This window comes from Esox lucius, chromosome 11, assembly GCF_011004845.1.
Source record: "Esox lucius isolate fEsoLuc1 chromosome 11, fEsoLuc1.pri, whole genome shotgun sequence".
In the NCBI taxonomy this organism is placed as follows: Eukaryota; Metazoa; Chordata; class Actinopteri; order Esociformes; family Esocidae; genus Esox; species Esox lucius.
The window spans coordinates 36,936,778-36,956,346 of record NC_047579.1 but is presented as its reverse complement, the minus strand read 5'-3'; the positions used below and the strand labels follow the sequence as shown (position 1 = coordinate 36,956,346).

Below are 19,569 nucleotides of genomic sequence, written 5' to 3'. Positions count from 1 at the left end.
CTGCGGAGATCACAGTGCTTGGGGGGGTCATGCTGTCAGCGTGTCATCCAAGTCTGTGGAGGGAAGTGAAACTCCTCACAGACGGGGGAGAAAAGATACGGCAGGACAGAAGGCTTATGTCCTGTTTCTCCGTTTTGTTCAGCAGAAACAATGCTCCATTTTGACTACAGGTTGGTGATTTGGTCAGACAATTACTATGGAGAGAAAAAAAGAATTGACTGGGAAGGAGTCAGTTACAGGGTCCCTGTGTCAGCGGTCCGTACACCTTGGGTGGGGGTCAGGTCAAAGGTCAATCACCTCAAAGCATGCAGATCAAAATCTGAAAATGTGGAAAAATCTATATGTCCACTGAAATGTCCACACCAGCTGTTTCCAAACAAACGGCGTCTCAGTATTAATAACAGAAGGAAGGAAGAGAAAGAGAGAAGGGGGGGTCAAACATAATTTTAGCTACACATCTTCTCCTATTATTCCCTTCCTCCATCAGAAGGAGAGACATAGACAGACAGACAGAGACAGAGTGTGACGATCTGAGACGATCGCTGCAGCGTTAATTGCTGTGGCAACAGCAGAATGGGTGAATTGTGCTGTGGTCGCTAAGGAAGGCTTGGTTCTGACTCACGCTGACTGCAGATGGTGACGTGCAGTGGCCCTGCAACGTCATGTGGTTTGTCCCTTCCTAACACTCTACTCTGTGCCCTCTCTCTCCTTCCACCCATCTCTCAGTCGCTCTCTCCCTCACTGGTCGGGTTTCATCGCCACTATCATTTCCACTGTCCTCCTCCTCCTCCTAACGCTCCACAGGTAGGGCTGTAGGAACAGAATTAGGCCACCGGATCTGTCAAAGCATCATTCTTCTGAGAAATATGACTGCATCTCCTGTATCGCTTCCTCTTCTCCACCGTGAAAATTTACTGTGTCATAAACTCTAGTCGACTGTGACATAAACTCTAGTCGACTGTGAGTTCACTGTTCCAGCAGTGAGAACAGGGAAGAAAAAAAGCGTCCATTGAAACAAAGAGAATTTCCCCATTAAAACAGTGTCCAGGCAAAAATGCAGGTCTTGAAAGAAACAAGATATTCCGGTTGCGTGTTGTAGTGATGGGTTGACCACATGCGCTCCCTCTCCCTCTTTTGGACACACGTTCTGCAGAAAGCATCTCTGTTCTGTCTGTATGTGTTTGGTGTGTGTGTGTGTGTGTGCGTGCTTGCTGCAGGGATTACCCTGAGAGGGCAGGTCCAGATTGTGCAGTGACAGGCTTTAGATCATCACCAGGCTTTACCTCCTGGTCTATGGGTGCGTGACTGACCTACCATTGTCTAGCCAACATGGGGGGGGGGCTAGATCTTATCTCTTCCTCTCTCACCCCCCCCCCTTAAGAAAATATCTCTCTTCCTCTTTCTCTCCCTTCATCCTCTGCCATCTCTGGGGCGTCCCATTCAGTGAACCTTTACTTAACCAGGTAGACTGACTGAGAACATATTCTGATTTGCAACGGCGACGTGGCTGAGACAAAGTGCAAACATGGTGGACAACATACAGTTACACACCGAGTACAAAATACAAATGCAGTCTATATATGAGTCTATATACAGTTAGTGCAAAGGTGATAAGGCAATAACAGAAGTACCAATGCGCTAGAGAGTAGCTAAAAGTGAAAAAATGCAGTAGAGAGTGTTATACAGTTTGTACAAATTGAGGTATATTTTGCGAGGTAGGTCAGTTCGTGTGCAAAACTGGTGTGGCAAAGACAATAGGGAGCATAACACTAGGAAATACCTGTGCAAATGGTAGAGTGCAAAGGAGTGATACTATATGTAAAGCAAAGGTTGACCAATGAGCTAAGGTACAGTGGGGCTTTGCCTAGCAAGCACTTGTAAATGAATTGGTACAGTGAGATAGGCACCGGGTGAGTAATGAGGGCCAGCCAACTAATGTGTAGAGGTTGCAGTGGTGGGCATTATAAGGGGCTCCAGTAGCAAAACGGATGGCACTGTGATAGACCACATCCAATGTTCTTCAGGACAGAGTTTGAGGCTGTTCTCTATATGATATCACTGAAGTTTGAGATTGGTACTATGATCATTCTCACCAGGGCAAGCGTGGCACCACAAGTGAAGGAGGCCCTGTTGTGGAAAAAGTCCCCAGGACCAGGATTAAGAAACAATGCCATAGAGACAGCCATAGGTCCAGACAACAGGCCCTCCGATTTAACACAGTGGACCCTATCTGAGAAGTAGTTGGTAAACCAGGTGAGGCCGTCATTTGAGAAACCAAGGCTTTTGAGTCTGCCAATAAGAATAGAAGGGTTAATGAGTAGATAAGAGAGGGACTGTCCCCAACCGACAAAACAAGGGTGTTTCCTCCGCCTTCATAGGCAACTGGTGTCACCTTGATTGGGGAGGCGGTGCTAATACTAATGGCTTGAACGGTGTGGTGTTAAACACACATTACAAACCTAATATCTACATGTCACTCCATCCCTGTGATTATATTATGCCGTTCAACAACCTGCGGGTCTGTGCTGTCTGTTGCAGTGCATCATGGGATGTGTGGCCGTCAACACTGTTACTCGGCACTGCTCCAGGATGTTTCCATTCCAGCATCTAATTCAAATGCCGCTCTGCGGCTCTGAGATTAATCCTTAATCTCCATTGGATGACAGCTGCACGTGCCTCCACCGAACCAGGTACTTGCTCAGGGATTTTTTTTTTTAATGCCAACCATCAAATAAGGATGGTGTTTTCAGACTGTTTTGGTGTGTGCCTCTGAACACAGCACGATCTGACAACCACGGCTCTTTACAGGCATATATGAGAGGTTGGCCAATGTGGCTACCTCATGATTCTCCTGGTCTGTGTTGACTGGAACACCTGGGGAAGCCTCCATTAACCATCGGCTCTTGGCAAAATTGAACCTTTCCCATTCGCAATTTTCTTGTCTGCTTGTTCCAGTCAATTCAAGGACGGTAGGTAGACTAGTGTCATTTGACCAGTAACCGTAAAGTTTGCTAGATAATTTTCTAAACCGGCGAGTTGAGAAAACTGTCATTCTGTCCCATAATGTCCCTAACATACTTAATATTGGGATGCTTCCCTCATTACCTTTTTCAGGAACATTACAACCACTCGGTAAGTGCCAGCTAGCTACCGACCTAAAGATGAAGCTAGCCAAGACCCCACTAACAAGAAGGGAATGGATTTACAAAGTCACTACACTGAACAAGCTTTATGGTCGAACCTTCTGATTGAATTGTTTCCACACACAGTGGTGCAAGTTATTTGGACCAGATGTCCCACCGGTCTAATGCCGAATCGCCTGGGGCCACAGGGCCAATCTCACAGGTCTGTATGTCCATGGACGGTATTTATGAACAAATCAACACCCAAAGGCACCTGGGAGAATTCTGTGCTCTTTATTGTCACATTACTAAAATAATACGATGTGTAACTGAATGTTCAACGTAGGCCTACGCTTCTGCCCACTTTGCTCTCTCTCTCCCCCCATCCCTTTCTTCTCTCCCTTCACCTCGCTGCCTGACTCCTGTTGGATGTATATGCCTTAGGGGTAAACCAGAGAGCATCTGTCTGTAGCACTAATCCCCTCCCTCCGCCCCCCTTGGGTCTTCTCCTAATCTCGTTAGCACGCCGGCAATTAGAGTCGGCAGCTAATTACAAGACAGCATGGGAGATTGACGAGGTGGAGATTAACCAGCGCGACTGACTGTCCTCCCCTCTAGTCTTGCCCACGTCACCCATCCAACCCTATGTGGATTGGCCATCTACAGGTGTCAGTCAGAGGGCAGTGTTTCCCGAAGAGAATGGCTTGAAACAATATTGTCCTTGTGATTCAACACTCAAACCAAAGTCTTCTACTGCTGACTGAGATGCAATGCAACCTGTCTTAGCATTCCTGTCGCAAACCCGGGCTACTGCTCGGCATGATGGGTAACGCGTTACCCACCAGGTTCAAACGTGTGTCTTCCTGCGTTGTCTCGTGTCTGTGAGGGTTAGGCTGTCTTCACACACAAACACTCACACGCGTGCAGTTATACAACACGCCAGAGCACAGCAGAAACATACCTGTTAGACCTCCATCTTTATCATCTCCATCCGGAGGATAGACGTCTTCGTCACACTGCAAGGCAAGACACACAATATCAGTCGTCAGTCAGGCACAAACCTAAAGACTACTGCACACGAATAGAACGGCAACAGAAAATGAATTTGACTGATCACCCACTTGCCTAGTATGAACGGTACCCAAAAGACGTGATAATTCAGTGTGCATTGAATTAATGCTACGAATTATAGCGATTAATGAAGGAAATGTGACCTAATAACCGCAGCCAATCAACAGGCGGGAAACAGGACTGACTGACAAAGATGACATAGCAACTGATTGGCTGGTTGATTGACCAATAGCAATGTTCCCTCACCGTCACATTATCCGCCTCTGTAATTTCAGTTGTTTCCGTAGAGGTGGATTCAGCGATAGACTGAGAGTCGGGGTCTGGCAGCATCTCCTCCACCGTGCTGATGGGACACATGTTATGAATGCTCAATGAAGCCTTTGTAAAGGATTCATAAGGGCTACATGGGTGCTTTACAAGTTCAAGGTGGTGTCACTTTCAGGTAATCTGTGTACCGTCAGCCATTTTAACCATCTAGGTAGATGTGACAGCATTATCTAATGAATAACACACCTATACAACACCTAATAAGAACACATGGAGGAAAGTGGTAGAGGCTGAGTAGGACTTAGCATACAGTGGGGAGAACAAGTATTTGATACACTACCGATTTTGCAGGTTTTCCTACTTACAAAGAATGTAGAGGTCTGTAATTTTTATCATAGGTACACTTCAACTGTCAGAGACGGAATCTAAAACGAAAATCCATCAAATCACATTGTATGATTTTTAAATAATGAATTCGCATTTTATTGCATGACATAAGTATTTGATCACCTGCCAACCAGTAAGAATTCCGGCTCCCACAGACATGTTCGTTTTTCTGTATTAACTGCACCTGTTTACCTGTATAAAAGACACCTGTCCACACACTCAATCAAACAGACTCCAACCTCTCCACAATTGCCAAGACCAGAGAGCTGCATAAGGACATCAGGGATAAAATTGTAGACCTGCACAAGGCTGGGATGGGCTACAGGATAATCGGTAAGCAGCTTGGTGAGACGGCAACAACTGTTGGCGCAATTATTAGAAAATGGAAGAAGTTTAAGATGACGGTCAATCTCCCTCGGTCTGGGGCTCCATATAAGATCTCACCTCGTGGGGCATCAATGATCATGAGGAAGGTGAGGGATCGGCCCAGAACAACACAGCAGGACCTGGTCAATGACCTGAAGAGAGATGGGACCACACTCTCAAAGAAAACCATTAGTAACACACTACGCTGTCATGGATTAAAATCATGCAGCGCATGCAAGCTCCCACTGCTCAAGCCAGCGCATGTCTAGGACCATCTGAAGTTTGCCAATGACCATCTGGATAATGCAGAGGAGGAATGGGAGAAGGTCATGTGGTCTGATGAGACAAAAATAGGGCATTTTGGTCTAAACTCCACTCGCCGTGTTTGGAGGAAGAAGAAGGATGAGTACAACCCCAAGAACACCATCCCAACCGTGAAGCATGGAGGTGGAAACATTCTTTGGGGATGCTTTTCTGCAAAGGGGACAGGACGACTGCACCGTATTGAGGGGAGGATGGATGGGGCCATGTACCGCAAGATCTTGGCCAACAACCTCCTTCCCTCAGTAAGAGCATTGAAGATGGGTCGTGGCTGGGTCTCCAGCATGACAACGACCCGAAACACACAGCCAGGGCAACTAAGGAGTGGCTCTGTAAGAAGCATCTCAAGGTCCTAGAGTGGCTTAGCCAGTCTCCAGACCTGAACCCAATAGAAAATCTTTGGAGGGAGCTGAAAGTCGGTATTGCCCAGCGACAGCCCCGAAACCTGAATCTGGAGAAGGTCTGTATGGAGGAGTGGGCCAAAATCCCTGCTGCAGTGTGTGCAAACCTGGTCAAGAACTACAGGAAACGTATGATCTCTGTAATTGCAAACAAAGGTAAAGTTCTGCTTTTCTGATGTATCAAATACTTATGTCATGCAATAAAATGCAAATTAATTACTTAAAAATGTGATTTTCTGGATTTTTGTTTTAGATTCCGTCACTCACAGTTGACGAGTACCTAAGATAAAAATGACAGACTTCTGCGTGCGAAAACCTGCAATATCGGCAGTGTATCAAATACTTGTTCTCCCCACTGTAGATGCATGAGGAAGAATATAATCAGTTAATAACATCATGCAGATTAGGTAGACCTATTGAGTACACACTTCCTCTCTTTGGCAACAGTTGGAAGAAATGCACAAAATGTGTAAGTTACTGTATTACACGGTTAGTTATTGTACGCTTCACTTTGTACGTTAGCCAAAATTCAACACTACTGTTGTTTGCTCCTTGGGGTTTAAGGCCGGGTGTCTCTGTAAAAGCATTTTGTGACAACTGCTGTTGTAAAAAGGGCTTTTAAATAAATTTGATTGATTGATTGATTGAGCCGGTCCCGCAGACATCAGAGCTGTCCCGATTTAATCTGATTGCAATCATTGCAATGTTAGTCAAGAAAAGGGTGAACGCGACGGGTGAATTTAAAAGTCAGACTTACGAGTAGACCAGTGAGAGTTCAAAGTTGTCGAAGTCCCGGAAGATCTCGCTGTAGCGCTTGGTCTGTGTTTGGCTGGGGATCTTGGCATCTGGGGTAGGATACAGAGGGAGATGAGGGAATTTTGAGATTATCTTTTATTGTTCATGCAGAAAAATCACACAAACATACCTAAAAAAATACAAAAAATAAACATGCTCCTCTCACAAAACAAAGCGTGAATAACAAACAAATCCATTAAAACAGTCTGTACACCCAACTGAACCCCGAGGGAAGATAAAAGACAGTTAGTGGGTTTGAAGGGTGGTGTAGGTGACGGACAATCAGGAGTGTTACTGAGTGCTAGCGTAAAAGGCCTTTGTTCTAACACTTGGGCATTTCAACTTGCCAGCTTCTTCTGTGCGAACAACCGATAAGCAGAGTCTTAGTAAGTTCTAATATGGGAAGGACTGAAACATATGTTGTAAAAGGTCTGATACAGGAAGGCCTGAAGTCGACATGAGAAAAAGAGAAATGCAATTCAAACAAAGGGTTGTTTTTGTTTCATATTCTGGCAACTCCATCGTGTTGTCAGTTTTCAATGAAATATGACCTGTACATGATTCTGAATGTTAACGGAGTGTAAAACACAGGTGGAATGCTGCTCTCACGTCAGAATACATTGTGGTTTCCCTGTCTGTGACCTAACGTGACCTCACTGTGTAAAACACATCAATGCCATACAAAAACCTGATGACAACCACTGTAGATTCTGTATCTTAATTTCACTGTTCTGTTCTTGCTGGAAATACAAACTCGCAGCGTAATTCACGAGGTTTCAGAAGCTTCAAAAGATTGTAATTTACAGCTAAAAATTGCAGACTTCATTTGCCCTAATAAAGAAAAGAGGTTCCCTCGCAAAACATGTTAATGAATTATAATCCACATAGCCCTTCACATTTCCTTATTTTCTCTGGCTCTTACTGTGTGAAACTCAAATTAAGATACGGCATCTGTACTCAGTTCCTTATATTGCTACCTGTATAAGGGTTAAAAAAATACAGACTTTGACACACAAAAACTTTTAATTGAAACACAATTCCTGGTTGTTGGAAAATGCAATCATTACTCATTAGTGGTTTTAATTTTCATGTTTGGTTAGTTGAGGGTCTTTGGGAGAAGCCATTTATGTTTGGTTAGTTGAGGACCTTTGGGAGAAGCCATTCATGGTGCAATGTAACCATAGGTTCCCAAAGGAAGACTGGAGTTGAGGTGTTTAAGATTACATGTACAGTTCCTCACAAAAGTGAGTACACCCCTCACATTTTTGTAAATATTTGAGTATATCTTTTCATGTGACAACACTGAAGAAATGACACTTTGCTACAAGGAAAAGTAGTGAGTGTACAGCTTATATAACAGTGGAAATTTGCTGTCCCCTCAAAATAACTCAACACACAGCCATTAATGTTTAAACCGCAGGCAAGAAAAGTGAGTACACCCCTAAGTGAAAATGTCCAAATTGGGCCCAATTAGCAATTTTCCCTCCCCTGTGTCATGTGACTTGTTTGTGTTACAGGGTCTCAGCTGTGAATGGGGAGTAGTGTGTTAAATTTGGTGTCATCGCTCTCACACTCCCTCTTACTGGTCACTGGAAGTTCAACATGGCACCTCATGGCAAAGAACTCTCTGAGGATCTGAAAAAAAGAATTGTAGCTCTACATAAAGATGGCCTAAGCTATAAGAAGACCAAGACCCTGAAACTGAGCTGCAGCATGGTGGCCAAGACCATACAGCGGTTTAACAGGACAGGTTCCACTCAGAACAGGCCTCGCCATGGTCGACCAAAGAGGTTGAGTGCACATGCTCAGCGTCATATCCAGAGTTTGTCTTTGCGAAATAGACATGAGTGCTGCCAGCATTGCTGCAGAGGTTGAAGGGGTGGGGAGTCAGCCTGTCAGTGCTCAGACCATACGCCGCACACTGCATCAATTTGGTCTGCATGGCTGTCGTCCCAGAAGGAAGCCTCTTCTAAAGATAATGAACAAGAAAGCCTGAAAACTGTTTGCTGAAGACAAGCAGACTAAGGACATGGATTACTGGAACCATGTCCTGTAGTCTGATAAGACAAATATATACTTATTTGGTTCAGATGGTGTCAAGAGTGTGTGGCGGCAACCAGGTGAGGAGTACAAAGACAAGTGTGTCTTGCCTTCAGTGAAGCATGGTGGTGGGAGTGTCATGGTCTGGGGCTGCATGAGTGCTGCCGGCACTGAGGATCTACAGTTCATTGAGGGAACCATGAATGCCAACATGTACTGTGACATACTGAAGCAGAGACTGGGCAGCAGGTAAGTATTCCAACATGATAACGACCCCAAACACAACTCCAAGACGACCATTGCCTTGCTAAAGAAACTGAGGGTAAAGATGATGGACTGGCCAAGCATGTCTCCAGACCTAAACCCTATTGAGGATCTGTGGGGCATCCTTAAACGGAAGGTGGAGGAGCGCAAGGTCTCTAACATCCACCAGCTCTGTGATGCCGTCATGGAGGAGTGGAAGAGGACTCCAGTGGCAACCTGTGATGCTCTGGTGAACTCCATGCCCAATATGGTTAAGGCAGTGCTGGAAAATGATGGTAGCCACACAAAATATTGACACTTTGGGCCCAATTTGGACATTTTCACTTAGGGGTGTACTTAATTTTGTTGCCAGTGGTTTAGACATTAATGGCTGTGTGTTGTGTTATTTTGAGGGGACAGCAAATTTACACTGTTATACAAGCTGTACACTCACAACTTTACATTGTAGCAAAGTGTCATATTCAAGTATTTGTGAGATACTGTATGTATGCTTGCTAGTCTGGTTGTAGCCTATTAGGGACCTTATGCAAAATTTGATTTGGGGCCCCTAGTGGTCGGGGCCCACCTGTGGACGGTGGCCCTAAGTGACCTCTTATGTCACGTATGCCTAGAACTGGTCCTGTACTGTATGTAAGTATATATAAATGACCACCCAAAATTGCCATTCCGGCCCATCTGTTCCCTTACACAAGTTTGTGGCATCAAATGCATCAAATGACCCTGCAAACAGAGGATGTCTGAAGAATGTACAGGGGACCAATTTCATGTCACAGCCTTCCAACATTCTGGGGATGCCGTAGGAAATTGCTCAAAACCCTATGTAAATCCCAAAGTTACATTACTTACCACTACATTTCGTGATCATTGATTTAATGATATGAACGCTCGAATCCCACCTACTGCGCACTTAGCAAAAACTCTACTATCTTTCGCCACTTTCCCATCCGATAAAGCATGACATGCCTGACAATGCATCTTCAAGAAAATGGGAGACAAGTGAGAAAAATGGGGTGACGTCACCGCTTCACATTTCCATATCCTCCACATAATTCCATGTCACTATGTACCGATAGCCACTGTTGGATGTTATACGACGATATACCGTCACATCCTATTTTTGTTCTATTTTTAGCTGTTGTGAAGCAAGGTTAAACTGATCCTGCAACGGAACACTTATTATATTCACGCTGAATTTATAATCCTTCGAAAGGCCCTGTTTGGGGCCTGACAGTAAGATCTTAAGATAATACTAAAATAGGATTACAAAAACTTAAATGTCACATTTTATGAACTGCATAAACTATAGTAATTGTGATGGTCTAAAAGCACCTTGTAGTTCAAATCGTAAACGTGAAATTAGTGCGTTTCCATTTAAAGACATCTGTCATTCCTCTCGCTCACGGAACTTAATATTTTTCAACCTGTCATCGCCTTTAATCTAATAATTTTCACGGAATTTCAAAATGTTTCTAAATTTGCGTGGATATGCTTTTTATTGTATATATGTATTTACTCTCTAAGGGGCACATCTAGCGTACAGTAGTTTTATCCATGTTGCCCGCTCCCCATCAGGGTACGCAGGGTTAACCCGGAACAAAGGAATAACAGGAATTATTTGTTCCTGTGTTTCCATTTAGTTAGTCTCATACGGAAGGTTGGTACATTTGCCCTGAGTGAAACTCAAACTATCGCTGTAGTTTCTCCCAAAAAAATGTTTGCAGGCTTGCACACGTGCTGAGATTGCAGACAAGCCTGACAACAAGGTTCTGGTCACAGTTGAAGCTGACTGCGTTTCACTTTCAGGGCGGCTGAAATGCAAAAGCTTTGAAGTTGCAGTAAGCAGCGGAGGAAAAATGAACACCTCTCTTTTTCTCTTCCTCTGTCTCTGTCTAAGCCTGCTTCTTCCACCTGACTCTCTTCTATCTGCCTCGGTCTGTCCTCCTCCTCTGTGCCTCAGTAAGTCATCCATCTCTCTGCCTCACTCTGTCGTCCCTCTCTCGGTCTTCATTCAGGTCAACCACATCCTGCATGACACTGTATGTGTAGCGTTTTTTTCAGTAGATATAAAGTGCTTGTTTTTCACTTTAATAGATTTCTGTTCACACAGTAGAAAAACACACAGTAGGTAGAACTGAGTGTCTACTAGCGATTTGATAGGCAATTTTGAATAAATTAATGTAGAGTGTATCATCGGCTTAAGAGCTAATTGAACTGAAGCCAATCACTAAGTTTTGTACGTTTTAGCCTTTTATATTGTTTTTATTACAGTTTAAACAGATCTAGCCAAGTGATACAAGGAATAGTTTAGAGGCTGTCATACAATAAAATTGGAATAAACTGAACCCTAGGCAACAGAGACAAGGGTTTATATTAATTCATCTTTAAAACAAAGGGCAAAGGATCTCTCTCAACCTCATGGTAAAATGTGTAGAGTTGTGTGAAATAAGCTTAAAAACAGTAACAACCTCCTCAGTTGCAAAGATGTTATAAATGTTACATTGTAGGGCCCAAAACATGATAATGTTCACTCATGCACTCTTGTTAAGTCAGTCCTGAGTTGGGCTCGGTGAATTTCCTAACACAAGATGGATCCCCGGCGCCCAAGAGATTGAGAACCAGTGCTAAAGCCAACAGCCTGCAGGGGTTTTCAAATCCGGACCTCCAAGACAGTTCGACTCCATTTTTCATTGCAACCCCCCAGTCAGGAACTTATTAAGACCTGGGACACCGGGTGGGAGACATTAATGATGAGGTAGAACAGGAAGCCAGCGGGCTTTGGCCCTCGTAGGGTATGATTTGAATATCCCTGGCCTACAGTTTAGACAGTTTCTCATAGTTCTAGATGGTGGTTTCATAAAAAAATGAATTTTTTTGGTCTTCAAACCATCCTGCTAAAGTAACGGAGACTGACGTCCCTGATTATGTGGTGTAAGAAGTTCAAAGAAAGATTACAGAATTCTACACCAGCACAAAATGGAAGACAAGTTCAGGCGGTTCACCAATGGGAAGGATGTTAAGCATCTAACATGCAACCTCACACACACACACACACACACACACAAATACACACACGCAGCCACACACACAAACGCACTAAACATTTAGACACTCTGCTGAGCTTGCTTTAGTTCAGGAGTAGGGGCAGTGGAAACTGAACTAAACTACAACACCGATCCATTCTCTTGTTACTCACCTGAGGACGTGGAGGCCTCCTTCTCCATGACTTCGGCTTCTCCTTCTCTCTCCATCGCTAAGACAAAATATCACAGGCGCACCTAACCGATCTACCACTGTCGCCTCATCAATGGTCCTTGTACCTTCAGGCAACTTTCAGTCAATGTTCCGCCAACATTCTATCAACGTTAGTACCGCCTACCTAGACACGTTACGGAACAAGCGCCAGAGAGCAGGAAATCAGCTCAGTTTCCTCTAGTTCCACGCAAATGCACTTGACTTTCAAGGCGCTGCTGCCTGGTGAAGTGCCCGGGTTTGAACCGTTTCTGTTTGCTCTCGAGCAGTTGTCTTCCTCAACTGCAAAGGGGAGGTTGGCCAATTGGTTTCAACACTCGTCAGAAGAGGAAGTGTGGCCCTTTGTCACTTTAAGCCCAACCTATGCTGTCACACAGAAAAGAGCTAAAGATGTGTGGGTATGTACAGAAGGAGAGAGAGGCAGAGAGAAAAAAAAAAAGTATTTTTATTCAGAAAGTGTCCATGTCTGTGCGCATGTTGAAGCAGTTTGCACAGTTTGCAGATGTTCTAGAATAAAACCACTTTGTCCAAATGTGCACTCAGGCATTTGGGTAGCCAGGTCATATCAATACTACGTTTGACTTTGTACGTCTCACCAATTAAACCTGCAACATTGTGAGATGTCCAATTCTCCCAGTCCTCACAGGTGACAGTTAAGAGTCAAAAACCCACGTGTCCTAGGGTGCACACGAACCGCTTCAGCGTGGGTTCAGATCCCACCTACTGCTTTTTCCGAAAAAACTCCCTCCCCTATATTTCGCCACTTTGCTGTCCAATAAAGCATGACATGCCCAAGGAAAATATATCTTTAAACATTCATAAAGACCCTGTGTAGCTCAGTTGTAGAGCGTAGAGTTAGCAACATTATGGTTGTTGGTTTGATTCCCACTGGTGGCTAAGACAGAAAAGTAAGAAAGTATGTGCACTCACCACAATAAGTTGTTCTGGTTAAAAAGTGACAGCAAAATTATGTATTAATATTTAAACTGATTGAAATGGGCCAGCAGGTTAACAGTTACTATATCCATAGGCGGACGTATTAGGTCTTTACTGTTAGTAATGGATACTATATCCATAGGCAGAAGTGTTTGGACACACCTGAACATATTTGCCATAACATCGCTCCCCCCGATAACATTTTGTTACACTTAGTGGCTAGACATACATTTTATCAGGCATGCTAGAAATTGGCGCAATCCCTGTAGCCCACCCTCAGCCAAACAGCAAACTGAAGCAGGTGGTCGCCACATGTAGCCCATCGGGCTAATCAGTGGCTAGGTCCCAAATGTGGCCTTTTAACTAGTCAGCAACGAGCTCTGAGAAAAACGTGTTGAGGTGGGGCCGGGTTTCCTCTCTGAAGTTGTCGCTGTTACAGGTAGCCCCGCCAATGCACACATGAAAGAACGCTGCTAAAAACATTGGATTTGAAACCACGCGGAGGTTGCTGCATGTTCAGGGGTTCAGGCCACGTACTCTAACTGGCCAGCTGTGGACAACTGTCCAGGAAGGGGAACGGCCTTATTCGTCGACCAATGTTACCACAGGAGTCTATGTAGCATTGCCCCAGAGCACCTGGGACCAGACAGAATAAGAGTAAAGCAGAGCCTAACAAATATTTTTTGTGATTTCTATTATTTTAATTGTGCCCAGATTGCAAGACCCCTGTTATCAGGCCACATGCAAATGCTTTCCCCACCCAACTGTAAGGTAACACTCTGCGTTTAGGAAGCATTCTAGGGGGCGGAGACTGACTGACCAGTGAGGGAGAGGCGCAGCATGGCAAGGGCGTGGCTGACGGGAGGTCGACCCATGGATGGATAGCGTTCTGCCAGGGACTGGACGGACTCCTGTAGGGCCTCGAGCCCAAAGGACACTTTCGCCTGCGGAGGACCACCTGGCTCTGGGAGGCAGAGGGGAAAAGAAATAAGACAAAGTGTGTTCGGGTGAGAAGAAAAAACGATGAATACTGTGCACTTACTAATCATATCACGCATTTTAATTGGAATATAAAAGTCACTATTAATTCAATATGTTGGCAATGTTTGATATAAATAAGCAACAAGATACGGGTTACTTGTGGGTGTATTCAAAACACAGCACAGCCTCTTGTGCCTCTGCTCAATAGCATCAGTGAGCCTAATGGCCCAACAACTTCACTGCATTATCCATACTGAAGTAGGACAGCGACCCCTTCAGGTATCTACTGGTAACTGCACACTGTCGAGCGGACAGTGTGCATATAGGTTAGTAGGACAGTATCCTTGCTGGGGGCCGAGAAAGGGGCCTTTTCATTATTTGATATATGTATTTAAACTTCTTTGGAGATTTCTTTTAATGGCCTGAATTAAAGTTCAATGTAATTTGTAACAAAATACTGTAGGGGGATGTGTTTAGTATTTTCAAAAATATCAGTCCTGATTGAAATGTGGTCTTGTTTTGGGGTGGAGCACATGAGAATAATAATACCCAGAATTTGTTTGTTTTTTTGTCTACATTTCTATCTGTCTTTTGGTCAATTAGTGTCCAGATTTTGTGACTGTAAACTATAATTTCTCTCTTTTAGGGCCACTTTGCAAAACACCATGTCTCAGTACCAATGTAATAAACGTGTAGCCTATTTTATTCTGTTTAAACTGTTTAATTGCACTTCCTATGAAGTCATTCTTGTAATCAGTTTGAAGATGTTTAAGGCCTAGCTTTCGCCATACTCGTCATGCAGGTGAACAACATACAAAAGTATTCATACCCATGGCAAATTTTGAGCCATAGTGAATTTTTATTTGACAAATAGGTTTCTTCTGACCGGAAATGACATAAACAAGTGACAAAACCCTGTAAGACATTGTGCTGGAGGTACAAATGAACAACGTAACAATTTCTGTTTTTAGCCATGACCTGCAGTTGACTAACTGACTAGAGAACTACTGCTGTTCAGCTGTTCTCCATTTATAGGTGATTAGAATGCTCTCGAATTGTGGAAATTACAAGACCATTTTGAATGGTATAGAAACGTCATTTTCTCAAAAATTTGCAACAATTTTAAGGGGTATGAATAATGTTGGACATGGCATTTTTCGTAATAAAAAAACCCAAACTCTAATAGTTACGTTATTCATTTGTATCTCCAGCGCAATGTCTTACCATGTTTTGTCACTTGCTAATGTCATTTCCAGCCAGAAGAAACCTATTGGTCAAATAAAAATGTACTATGGCTCAAAATTTGGCATGGGTATGAATACTTTTGTCTTAACTGTACGCCCGTCTGCTCCGGTGGCGCGCGTCAACCCTAACCCACGCAGGTAGAATGCTGACACAGATGGGCAAAAAGGTAACTTGTTAAGTCTGTAGGGAAAGATACAGGGGCTCCAGCACCACCCCCCCCCCCCCCCTTTTTGTGCACGGGCTTACTCAGAGAGAATTTACAGCTCTCAGAAACAGAACCTTGTTAGTAGAAGTCACACGTATTTTCAATTGTCTTACCGCAACAGTCCTGAAAAAGAAGCCGAAGTTGTCTCAGGCATTCCGCCACAGCGCGGAGTTTTGTTACAGTCCACGGTATGTTGTTGTACTCAATGCTACGAATACCACGACCGAGTTGACACGGTACAAGTTTGGCAGTGGTGGTGGTCATTCCGGGTAAATGAGAATAATTTTCTCCCTGTTCACTTGGCTTATGTTTAACAACCGCACGCCGCAGGCCGAGATGTACATTCAAATCCAAAGGCATTTCTAACTGAAGTTGTCTGAAATTCCATATGGGCACACAAACGCAACATAATAACAAAATAAACAAATATTCAGGTAATTCAAAATGTATATTCAAAGTAGTAGTCTATATTAATAGAAAAACATAACTTCCATTTAATTTAGAGCCAAAAAAACATCAGAGTTAATAGAAATGTATTTTCCATAGGTGTGAATTGTCCCGGGCAGTGTTCATCGCGCATACACGAAGCCTGGTCAATAGGCTACCTTGTCCGCTGCGACGTTCTCCCAGGTCATCAGACAAACTTTCTCAACGCTTTTGTGATGTAAATGTATTTAAAAGAGCAATTTTTTTCAGGTCTATCAAACGACGAGAGCTTTCTGTGACCCAAACTAGGCTTACATTTCACCTCAATACTTAACAAAATTTTGTTCCGCTAAGCATCTTGTTCGTCCACATTCCTGTGTCGAAACGTTCTTGGCGTTACGTCAACCGTGGATTTGTTTAGCTGAAGGATAGCAATAACTGTAGTCGCGGCTAAAGACAAAGCTGGCTCCCCGCACGTCATCCACTCTTAGGCTATTTATCCGATAAATAAGTATGTTTGTACGGTTAAAAAAGCGCATTTTATTGCACATTGTGTAGATTTACGCTGGTTACCGTGCTAAAATATATCTGGGTACACCCTAGACTAAGTCTGATCCAGATATATTAATCACATTTTGGAGGTAAATGTACTTTTTGGGCGGGAATTGCTTGAATGCATGGCAGACATTCCTTTGTGACATGTAGAGACCAGATAGTGACTACATTATATCTTGTTAGTAGAACAATATTACAAGTGTGTATGTGTATTTTTATTTCCACGGCAACTGCTGTGTTTATTTATGTATATACCACATATATTTCCTCTTATTTCGACTTATTGTGTATTTGTTATTGATAAAGTGGGAAGTAGGCATTTGTGCAGCCAAACAATGTAAGCACTGTGTAACTCAGCGCCAACTCCACCCATGATCTACTTGGGAGATCCAACCCACACAGCTCTGACATCCCACAGCAACTATGTTAGGTTATTGTTCCCTCACAGGTCTGTTATTCTAGGCAGGTTGCTCAACAGACTGACTCGTGCACACTCCTGTGGACAACACAAGGTATCACACAGTATATTATACACCAGAGGTACTCAACTCTCACTGTTCATTCACACTTTTCGCAATGGGAGCGATGGCTCAATTCATTTCAATGAAGGGAAGCGTGGCGAGCTAGTGGCTTGCGGGGCGATGCGTGGGATCCGTGAGAGGCGATGAAAAAGTTTAGATTTTCCAACTTGTTCCAAATCACCCGCGCCTATCCCTGGGGACTGACCAATCACAGGATTTTGTGTAGCTGGTTGTGAAATGCTCTCCGTGCAATTAAAAGAATAAAATGAACAGATTTTGCGGTCCTTTTTAAAAGGTGGATGTTTTAGTAGCAGTGATGGGAGCTATACAATTGCACGCTATTTTCCTACAGAGACGCAAACAAAAGAAAATACGGTGTGGAGACAGGTGGCCGAGATAGTTGGTGCTTCTAGTGTCAATATTAGATACCTTAGCTGTCTGGTGGCTACTTAATTCTAGCAAGCTGGTTTGCTAGCTAGCATTGCAGGTTGTAAGAAGTACATCAATGATGCATATGAATTGAGTAGATATATAAAATGAAAAAAGGAAAAAATCCTTCATACACGTGCAATTCTCAAACCTTAATATACAGCTTACCTGCTGTTATGATGCTAGTTCACCCAAAGACACACCCACAAGAACTTTCCCCAATAGTATGTGGCTGCAGTAGGAGCCTGCAGTTTCAGGACCGCAGTTCTAGGACCCTCGTTATTCACGACGACAGCGCCACCTAGCGAATTGGATTACCGGAAGACAGTATTCGACCCCAGCCGGAGGCTGCAGTTTCAGGACCACATTTCTATGACCCTAGATTTTCAAGACTGTAACAACACACGTGATGAGGCTGTGGAGGCTTTCTCAGGGTATGTGATGACATTTGAGGAGGCAATACAGGTGCTGGTCATTAAATTTGAATATCATCAAAAAGTAGATTTCTTTCACTAATTCCATTCAAAAAGTGAAACTTGTATAATGTATGCATTCATTCCACACAGACTGATATATTTCAAGTGTTTATTTCTTTTAATTTTGATGATTATTACTGACAACTAATGAAAACCCCAAATTCAGTATCTCAGAAAATTAGAATATTGTGAAAAGGTTCAATATTGAAGACATCTGGTGCCACACTCTAATCAACTAATTAACTCAAAACACCTGCAAAGGCCTTTAAATGGTCTCTCGGTCTAGTTCTGTAGGCTACACAATCATGGGGAAGACTGCTGACGTGACATGTCCAAAAGACGACCATTGACACCATGCACAAGGAGGGCAAGACACAAAAGGTCATTGCTAAAGAGGCTAGATGTTCACAGTGCTCTGTGTCCAAGCACATTAATAGAGAGGCGAAGGGAAGGAAAAGATGTGGTAGAAAAAAAGTGTACAAGCAATAGGGATAACCGCACCCTGGAGAGGATTGTGAAACAAAACCCATTCAAAAATGTGGGGGAGATTCACAAAGAGTGGACTGCAGCTGGAGTCAGTGCTTCAAGAACCACCACGCACAGACGTATGCAAGACATGGGTTTCAGCTGTCACATTCCTTGTGTCAAGCCACTCGTGAACAAGACACAGCGTCAGAAGCGTCTCGTCTGGGCTCGCCTGACAAAAAGGACTGGAATGCTGCTGAGTGGTCCAAAGTTATGTTCTCTGATGAAAGTAAATTTTGCATTTCCTTTGGAAATCAAGGTCCCAGAGTCTGAAAAGAGGAGAGGCACAGAATCCATGTTGCTTGAAGACCAGTGTAAAGTTTCCACAGTCAGTGATGGTTTGGGGTGCCATGTCATCTGCTGGTGTTGGTCCACTGTGTTTTCTGAGGTCCAAGGTCAACGGAGCCGTCTTCCAGGAAGCTTTAGAGCACTTCATGCTTCCTGCTGCTGACCAACTTTATGGATATGCAGAGATTTCATTTTCCAACAGCCAAAGCTACCAGTACCTGGTTTAAGGACCATGGTATCCCTGTTCTTAATTGGCCAGCAAACTCGCCTGGCCTTAACCCTATAGAAAATGTATGGGGTATTGTGAAGAGGAAGATGCGATACGCCAGACCCAACAATGCAGAAGAGCTGAAGGCCACTATCAGAGCAACCTGGGCTCTCATAACACCTGAGCAGTGCCACAGACTGATCGACTCCATGCCACACTGCATTGCTGCAGTAATTCAGGAAAAAGGAGCCCCAACTAAGTATTGAGTGCTTTACATGCTCATACTTTTCATGTTCATACTTTTCAGTTGGCCAACATTTCTAAAAATATTTTTTTTTTTTTCAGTTGGCTCACCACCCACAGGAGGGACCATAAGGGGTCGGTGCGTAGAGGATCGGGCGGCAGTCGAAGGCAGGGGCCTAGGCAACCCGATCCCTGGACACGGAAACTAGCTCTAGGGACGTGGAACGTCACCTCGCTGGCGGGGAAGG

The 19,569-nt window shown here is 43.9% G+C and overlaps 1 protein-coding gene and 1 long non-coding RNA gene across 4 annotated transcripts in view; one reads left to right on the top strand and one right to left on the bottom strand.

Annotated features, from left to right (window-relative positions):
- Positions 1-16,400, bottom strand: part of gmip (GEM interacting protein) — a 38,099-nt gene extending 21,699 nt beyond the window's left edge. The window contains exons 1-5 of one of the 3 annotated variants that reach the window (XM_029123392.2): positions 15,764-16,400; positions 14,040-14,183; positions 6,693-6,780; positions 4,440-4,536; positions 4,084-4,138 (exon numbers count right to left, since the gene is read on the bottom strand). In XM_029123392.2, coding sequence (XP_028979225.1) covers positions 4,084-4,138; positions 4,440-4,536; positions 6,693-6,780; positions 14,040-14,183; positions 15,764-16,010 — 631 coding nt within the window. In that variant the 5' untranslated portion in view covers positions 16,011-16,400. Of the gene's footprint in view, positions 1-4,083; positions 4,139-4,439; positions 4,537-6,692; positions 6,781-12,227; positions 12,635-14,039; positions 14,184-15,763 lie in introns of those variants that run through there. The other 2 variants (XM_034295234.1, XM_034295235.1) reach the window with 2 other exon arrangements.
- On the top strand, positions 84-14,095 carry LOC109616367. Its single transcript, XR_002197489.2, has 7 exons — positions 84-170; positions 2,097-2,253; positions 2,539-2,690; positions 2,809-2,969; positions 3,115-3,132; positions 3,270-3,345; positions 14,009-14,095. It is a non-coding gene; the product is annotated as an uncharacterized LOC109616367 (long non-coding RNA).
- Positions 16,401-19,569: the final 3,169 nt, after the last annotated feature.